Source organism: Barbatula barbatula, assembly GCF_947034865.1.
Source record: "Barbatula barbatula genome assembly, chromosome: 8".
Taxonomy (NCBI): domain Eukaryota; kingdom Metazoa; phylum Chordata; class Actinopteri; order Cypriniformes; family Nemacheilidae; genus Barbatula; species Barbatula barbatula.
The window spans coordinates 17,865,561-17,874,233 of NC_136771.1; the positions used below are offsets into that span (position 1 = coordinate 17,865,561).

The 8,673-nt window shown below is 36.7% G+C and overlaps 1 protein-coding gene across 2 annotated transcripts; it reads left to right on the top strand.

Moving 5' to 3' along the window:
• The first annotated feature begins 35 nt into the window (after positions 1 to 35).
• On the top strand, positions 36 to 3,165 carry qdprb.1 (quinoid dihydropteridine reductase b, tandem duplicate 1). Of its 2 annotated transcripts, none has more exons than XM_079463348.1 (8): positions 36 to 191; positions 394 to 486; positions 1,625 to 1,721; positions 1,858 to 1,998; positions 2,096 to 2,204; positions 2,285 to 2,368; positions 2,456 to 2,570; positions 2,715 to 3,165. In XM_079463348.1, exons 1-7 carry the CDS (start codon positions 90 to 92, stop codon positions 2,556 to 2,558), a joined length of 729 nt encoding a protein of 242 aa, XP_079319474.1. In that variant the 5' UTR covers positions 36 to 89; the 3' UTR covers positions 2,559 to 2,570; positions 2,715 to 3,165. The 2 variants fall into 2 exon arrangements, with proteins under 2 accessions (XP_079319474.1, XP_079319473.1); XM_079463347.1 differs by having other exon boundaries at positions 37 to 191; positions 2,456 to 2,566.
• The last annotated feature ends 5,508 nt before the right edge of the window (positions 3,166 to 8,673 follow it).

Here is an 8,673-nt window from a genome sequence, read left to right on the forward strand (position 1 = left end):
TAATTGATTTAGTGGAGTTGCTCTCATTCAGTAGAGGGCGCCATGTGACGGCTTTTCTGCAGGACACAGTCTGTAGTGAAGCAGACAACATGAGCAGCATGGCAGCAACCGAGGCCCGTAAAGTAATTGTTTACGGCGGAAAAGGAGCTCTGGGCTCTGCGTGTGTACAGCACTTCAGAGCTCAGAACTGGGTGAGTTACTCCAAAAGCAAACACAGAGGCTATATTGTCGGAAATGTTACATTAGTGAGTCCTCAGATGCTTCGTGTTATTAATGCTATTGGTAACAAATGTCATGTATAATAATAATATCTATAAATCACAATGCTTGTGGGCTGTTCAGCAAAGTGTGCAACGCCAATGCAGCTAAGTTATGTGCTTTGTGATTTTACAGTGGGTTGCCTCCATTGATCTAAATGCCAATGAAGATGCAAATGCCAACATTACTGTTAAGATGACGGAATCCTTCACCGAGCAGGCCAGCCAGGTATCAGTACTACCAAGCCATTTGACTAACAGATGCTTACATATATGAATTTATATCCACAATGGATAAAGAACCTCTCATACTTAACATAAAGTCCACTGGGTCCCTGTTTCATATGCAACAGTCCTGTCTTGGACACTGTTAGATCACTCATGTTGCATTCCATTTCGCCTACTTGTATACTATGCTCTAAAAGTATATACTATTTTTTGACATGGACTTTGAAAAGTATGTACTTTAAAGGGGTGGTGTTTCGTGCATTTTGACTTCTTTACAATGTTGAACGTGCTGGCTTCTCATGCTTGACATGGTCAACTTGTCAAAAAACGAGTCACGTAGTATTTCTGTGCTTGAGACACCCCCCCAGCGTTCGTTTAAGTTTTGGAAAGTTTTCAAACATGAAATTCCCAAGTGTTACTTTTTTTAGTCCCTTATTGGACAATTCTCCCGCAAGTCTCAACCCGTGAGAGCACAGGTATCGGTATCGGGACATCTCAACCACTCATCAACCAGCTGGAGCAATAGAGATAAAGCGCTGTGTTCGTGAAGTTTAGCTGTGTTGTTTGTTCACTGCATTTCGGTGAGGAATGTTGTATAAACGGTGGATATAACGCTGGATTTGCAGATTGTTTAAAACTGATAGATGGAACGGTCCCAGAGCTAAAAGATTCCTGTCGTGAATCGCACGCGGTAAGTGAAACTGATTCATAATGTACGTCTGTGCGTACGTGCTTAAGGTAAACAACACAAACTTATAGTGAATCAACAGTTATGGAGGGATAATGCAGTGATGTGTTGTGTGCGCGTGCTATAGTCCTGCCTTTTGAACTTCAATAAAAAGCTGATTATGTATTTTCGCTCTACTATGATGATCCTTTTGTGATGACGTTACATCTACTTTTATACATCCATACGTTTTACAGAGAAAAAACAATCCACACCCTTTAATTTTACAGTAGACCACCTGGGCACTTGGGTAAAAATACTAATTTCAAGACACAACATACTGCAAATGTTGATGTTTGTGTGATGTTTGTATGAGCATAACTGTGTAATGCTGCGTGCGTTGGATTAACTGATGTGTGTTACCTTAAACAGTCATTTCTAATGCATTTGAATATCGCTCTCTTTCCATCAGGTGACCAATGATGTCGGTGAGCTGTTGGGTGAAGAAAAGGTGGATGCCATCTTGTGTGTGGCCGGAGGTTGGGCAGGGGGCAGTGCTAAAGCCAAAAGTTAGTACACAACCTAATGCACTCTAAAACACACTTAACATATTCTGAACACAGACGTTTATATTTAAATAACTTTATTGTGATTAAATTAAGATTATATATTGTACAGCATTATATGACTGTCCCCATATCTCAGCTCTCTATAAGAATGCTGATCTGATGTGGAAGCAGAGTGTCTGGACCTCAACGATATGCAGTCACCTAGCAACCAAACACCTGCGAGAGGGGGGGCTGCTCACACTGGCAGGGGCTAAAGCAGCACTGGGCCCAACAACAGGTATGTGTGCTTTTATTTACTGTCTGATATGTACAGCAGCGGTGATGCAATAAGCAATACAATGCCGTACAGTTCTTTTTTCTTTCTCTCATTCTAGGGTGTATTGGTTATGGAATGGCTAAAGCAGCAGTTCATCAGTTGTGTCAGAGTTTAAGTGTGCAAAATAGTGGTCTACCCACGGGGTCCGCAGCAATAGCCATACTTCCGTAAGAAACAGCGACATTTTATATCATATGTTTACAATATGTTTCAAAATCTTTTAATAAGGACTAATAAATCATTTTAGAGTTACTTTGAATACGCCAATGAACAGGAAGTTCATGCCAGATGGTGATGTCAGTGCCTGGACACCACTAGAATATGTAACGGAGTAAGTGTGTGTGTGTGTGTGTTTTGTTCTTGGTCAGTTCTTGTGTGTGTTGATGTTCAGAGCAGTGATGGGCTTTCTGCATTATAGGTTATTTTATAAGTGGACTACGGGAAAAGACAGACCTCCTTCAGGAACTCTGATGCAGCTTGTTACAACAGATGGAAAGACAGAGGCTACACCAGTGTCATGATCAATATAGTGTGTGTGTAAATCACAGCTTCCAGAATAGTCTCTGTGTGTCACACTTTATCAGCTTTCGTGTTTACTTGTATCGTGTCAACAAAAAGCCATTTATAAGAAAACAGCAATAGACAGTTTTATTCTGATGAATTTTCTTGTTTTCTAGTTCATAACATTTCAAGGACCTATTGGCAAGCACACTGTCTACTTGTGACCATAGGAGGGCGCTGAAGGTTAATTTAATTACAGGTTCCCCTTTGGGTCCATGCAGTCAAAATGTGATTATGTTGTGATCAGACTGGAATAGCCAGTCAGTGTTGAAAGGAAAGCATTTTAATGTAAAGTAATGCAGCGTTTTCGGTTTATGAACAGGGCTTTATTGTAACAAAGTACAAGTGATTCCATACTTTTGACAATAAAAAATAAGAGAAACAGGATGATGGGTTTGAATTTAAGTGGTAATGAATGTGGATTGTTTTGGCTTCTAATACAGGATACACACCTCTGCTATATATAAAATAAAAATGCCTAATGATGCCATAGAAAGAACTGTAATGATGATAACGTCTTTACAATTAGTTCACTTTAAAATGCTGTAATAAAATCTATTCCACCCTAAAAAATATGTTCGCTCATGTACATCTGAACCCATAGACTTTATTCTATAAAGCATCAATGCTATTTTCACTGCTTATTATGCAACTGCTCTTTTTAAGGGTCTTAAAATCTTTTGTGGACCAAATCTCTTAAATCGTTCAGTTCGCCTGGATTAAGATGTATAGTATGTACACTGTACTGATTGCCATGTATGTGGAATCATTATGAGGTTTGTTATTGGACCGTTGATAATTTACCTGAAAGCAAATGGACTATAGCTGAGGGCAGATATACATGATCAGTAACAACGCTGTCGTTTTTAAACGAAGCTTAAGTGGCATTAAGGGTTGAATGAGTGTTAAAAAACATTTCTCACCATTACACAGTCATCCCCATCCTGAACTTTTGACAGGTGATTGATCAACAAATTGTTTGTCTTATCGAGAAATGTTGTGAATTACAACTGAAAGATTATTTAATAATTTCACATATGACATGATGCTGTTGAATCTTAGCAACAGCGAGAAACACTGAAAAATCCCTCCCTCTCTTTCTCACATTTCTCAATAATATATATTTAGTGTTTTCTTTAGTTCCAAACAGAGGTGTGCCGTACTTGAGTATTTTTACTCTAAGGTATTTGTAGGTTTTTTATATTTACTTGAAATACTGCATTATAGATGTTTCTTACTCCACAAAATTTTTATAAATATTGTTAAGTAAATATTTTTATTTGAGTAAAAGTAGATGTTTTTATTGTACCTAAGTTAAAGATAGTAAATAACAGGTATTTATAGCATAAGCTACATTATGAGACTTTAATACTGAAGTAACATTTTACCTATGGGTATACTAAAGATGTACTTTGTTCTGATGAACACAGAAAAATATATTTGTAAGAATGTTAGCAATTTTCAATTCTGTGACATCATTGACTGCCATAGTAGGAAAAATCTAATGGTAGTCAAAGGTGACACAGAAATATCTCACTTTGTGTTCAACAGAACTAAAAAATATACAATATTTTTTCCTACTATGGATGATGTCACAGAACTGAAAATGCTAGAATTGTTACAACGAGCTTTCTTTGCGTTTAACAAAACAAATAAATTGATATAAACTACCTGTGGGTGAGTAAATGATGACAGATTTTACATTTTTGAGTGAACTATCCCTACTGTCCACCACTTGTTCTACACGAGAGCGTATGTGCCAGATGTGTCAAGGTCATGGGTTTGATTAATTATATATTTATATATTGATAAATGTATATCCTGATTTCACATTTCAAGTGTCTACAAATGTGTTCATGTAAATGCACCTTCTCAGAGGCTGCAAAACAACAGATGGCAGAATCTACATTTACGTACAGGATTTATTTTTGGATGTATTTTTTATAGATCTATACTAAAGTAGAGTATGCACACATAGTAAACCTTATTTTTTGTGAAACACGGATCTTTAACATCAATTGCAGTGTGTTTCCAAAGGGCCCCGTGAATGAAATAACTGTCTTTCACCCTGCTCACAAAATGTGTTGGTGACTGTTTCTGTCATGTTTTAAATAGGGAGAATAATTTTTCGTTTACATTTTCTGTTGGAAATTGCTGGTCGATCAAACATTCAGATTGTCCAAAAGGGATAAAAACTTTTTGAGTGGTAAACAGACTCATTTAATGTCCAAATATTTTCTAATTTGTTCATGTTGCCTTTATTTGATTGGCCATCATATCAGACCCAAGCAGAAACAAAACTCTTCATCATCATTTTTGAAAGGTCACAAATGAATGAAAAACCTCATCATCTGAATTTCATTCACCCAGCATTTCTTTGTTGCAACTCTGCTTTTTTTACATGGGTGACTCCTTATTTATGAGTCTAATCATTCATTTACTTTAAGGCCTACATTACTCTCTTGGTGGTTGTTTTTCTACATCGGAGACAATACATGAAGAGTTCATTTGCAAAAACAAACCAACGGCATTTTGATTGATATTACTTGAAATGCACAATAAAAAAGATTTTTTTTAACATTTTCTAGTGAACTCTTCATAAAATGTTTAATGTACTGATAGAAATATTAAAGATATATTTTTAACAACTCTATCATAAACCAAAGATTAATGTTTTGTGGTTGAATTAAAACTGAAAGATTATTAAATAGTTTCACGTATGACACGATGTCGTTGTATCGCAGCAACAGTGAGAAAAACTGAAAAATGATTTAGTGCTCTCTCTCTCTTTTTCAGTGCCTGTTATCAGGCAGGGCAGCCCATAATTTCGGAGCTGAAAGAACGAGGTCATTGAGTTGCGGTTGCTACGGCAACATCACATCTAAAGAATAGTGAATGGTAAGAGCATCCAGCAAGCAGAGCTGAAGTTGTGTTTGTGTTACTGCTTGGTAGATGAGTGTCTTCTTTCTTTTCCACTCTTTGGTCTTCAGTTTTATAACCCTCATTAAAATCTCCTAAGGGGAACTTGCTTTTAAGTTTTGTCATAAACTCTTAAAGGGATTGTTTAGGCAAAATAGTTTTTGTCATCATTTAGGACCTACTTTCTTCTGCAGAACACAAGAGAAGATATTACAAAGAATGTTGGTAACTGAACATAAGCGCTACCCGTTCAATTTAATGAGGATTTTCGTGTGAATTCTTGCAATGTTGTCTAATATATCTTAATAGTAGTATATTAGAAGAATGTGTTTAGTCCAAAAGACAGTGTATTAATATGTGCGTGTGAGTTTTGATAGACCAATTTACTGTGTATAACATGCAATTTCTAATGTTTTTAGTATATCTATAAGAGAGAGAGAGAGAGAGAGAGAGAGAGAGAGAGAGAGGCATCTGTTATTGAAGCACAGTGTGGGGGTTGTTTTCAGCTTGAAAATCTGCCAAAGGAACAAGACACCTTGGTACACTAAAATTCTGGAAACATTCTGCACCGACAATCTTATATAATGGTTTAAGGATTTTTACAGAATGTTTTCTGGAAAGCAAGTTACAGACAGAGATTAAGAATAGGATTTTGGAAGTGTGTGATTGTGTGGTGTTAGACGCTTCAGTTTGTGTTTCATCACAACAGCAGGATCTATGATGAGTATGAGTTTTCTTGCCTTGTGTGTGCGTACTTTCTCCTATATATTGTGCACTGGCTGTGGATTATTTTTAGAGAATCTGAAGCGGCATTAATATTTAATCAAAAGATTCAACAATGAAACCCACATGGATCTCCTTCTCTTTCTTTCTGTCCATCCGTATTTCTTTCTCTCTGAATCTACATATAGATGTGTGTGTGTGTGCGCATGTTTGTGCTTGCGTGTGTGCATAGATTCAAAAACAGTACTCAGAGTAATTGCTTATGCAGGGTCAGAGCGGGCAATGTCTACTCTAAATGATGAGCAACATCCTTTGACATTCATTATGATCTCACTGGAATTGGCTGAAATTAGCTGAATCAGGTTTACCCCATTTATTTATTTACTTTCTTTATTGGTTTCATATTTATTCAATATGAATAGGCTAGGTAACAATAAAACAGGTATTGTGTGAAAGATTATCTTGATTTAGTGTAACAATCAATATAAAAATCAACTATATATTGACTCATTTTAATGTCTGATCAATACATCTACAACAATAATGTTTGTTATGGACTTTTATAACAATTTAATTCAGGCAATAGACACAAAGTTGACTACAATTGTTTTCAATAATGTTTTGTTTTCATAATTACATTGCAACAATTGAAAACATTTAAGTACAGCACCACATGTGTTAAAGAGAAAAATATAACAGAGCCTAAAATATGAAATGTTAAAAAGGCAAATTGGAGACACCAAAGGGCTTTTTGGTGACATTGGGTACATTTTGATGTTCACTCCTGATTTAAATTTTTAGGTCACATAGGGGGCAATTCTCGCTGTTAAGGAACCATAACTAACTAAGACTTTTCCCCAATCAACTCTTCACTTGTTGCTTATTAATAGTTAGTAAAGTATTTGTTAGTTGTTTAGGTCTTGGTATTAGGGATTTAGAATATGGTAAGGCAGAATATGTGCTTTATAAGTACTAACAAACAGCCAATATGCCAATGCTTATAAGAACTAGTTAATAGTGAGAATTGCCCCATATCTTATATACTAAGTGTTACCCATTATCATATTATTGCTATAACATACCTGTCAAAAAAAGTCGTTCAAACATAAAAAAAATTTATTTAACAATGTAATTATTCTATAAAATTAAAGAAATTTGTCAGAGATGTGGCATGTTTGGACAATGCATGGATTTTCTTTAGCTGGGGTTCTTTCTCATCATTTACTTTTAGTCATTTGGCAGATGCTTTTATCCAAAGCAACTTACAAAGAATTCGGGGAGCAATTAGCGATGTGTTATACAAGAGCAATAGTACAATAGGTGCTAATAAAAAGTTACTAGTTTCAACAACTAGTTAAGTCGTTTTTTGAAGGTTGGGAGAGATTTGGTTGACCGGACCGAGTTAGTAAGAATGTTCTACCAGGAAGGAGTTGTGAAGGAGAATGAGTGGGAAAGAGATTTAATGCCCTTATGAGAAGGCCTTACAAGACGCCACTCGTTTGCTGAACGCAGGGTTCATGATGAGGTGTAGGGGTGTAGTAGTGTGTGAAAGAATGCCGGTGCAGATCCAGTGATAGTCCTGCAAACATCAGTGACTTGAATCTGATACGGGCTTCAACTGGTAGCCAGTGGAGAGAGATGAACAGGGGTGTTACATGAGCCCTTCAGGCTGTTGGAAGATGACGCGTGCTGCTGCATTGTAGACCAGCAAGGAGTATTGCAGTAGTCCAACCTTGAGATTACAAGGAGTTGTGCCACATGCTCAGGGAGGAAGGGTCTTACCTTTTGAATGATGAATAAGGCATATCGACAGGATCGCGTTGTCTTTGCAATGCGATCATTGAAGGACAGCTGTTCATCAAATGTGACTCCGAGGTTCCTGGCTGATTCAGAGAGAGTGATTGTGGAATTGCCAAGTTAGATGGTGAGATCGCGTTGCACCGTGGGGTGTGCCGGAAACACGAGTAGGTCTGTCTCATATGATTGATTGTGAATAAAAGACTTCATTAATTGATATATAGGCCTAATTAACAAAAAAATCATTACAAATTATATTAACAGAACAACAGTAGCCTATCAGTCAAATGTTACATTTGACATTTCCTTATTTTACCTTCACGAGCATTTGTTCAAGATAAAATGTACTTCCCAAGTTAGTTGAAAAACCGATGATCTATGTTATCGCAGCATGATCTGAGAGTTCCAAAGAACATCTTATGTGCTTGCGCAAAAATATTATTTTGTGCAGCATGGTCACATTTTCTGTTTAAGCGATTTCACAAATGTCCATGTAATAAAATGTAGCCGGTTCTCCTACAGTCCTCGCTGGTCTTATCAACACTTATCAAAACTACAACTCATAGAAGGCCCTGACGTGTGCTCACAACCAAAGGGAAATCAGAGAGTGACATCTTGTGGTCATCTTTGATCAAG

What these genes read in the sequence shown, in the direction of transcription:
- qdprb.1 (XM_079463348.1), top strand. Translation starts at nt 90, where the DNA reads ATGAGCAGCATGGCAGCAACCGAGGCCCGTAAAGTAATTGTTTACGGC. An exon ending in AGCACTGGGCCCAACAACAG is followed by an intron (nt 1,999 to 2,095) that starts GTATGTGTGCTT and finishes CTCTCATTCTAG; the next exon opens with GGTGTATTGGTTATGGAATG. An exon ending in GCAGCAATAGCCATACTTCC is followed by an intron (nt 2,205 to 2,284) that starts GTAAGAAACAGC and finishes AAATCATTTTAG; the next exon opens with AGTTACTTTGAATACGCCAA.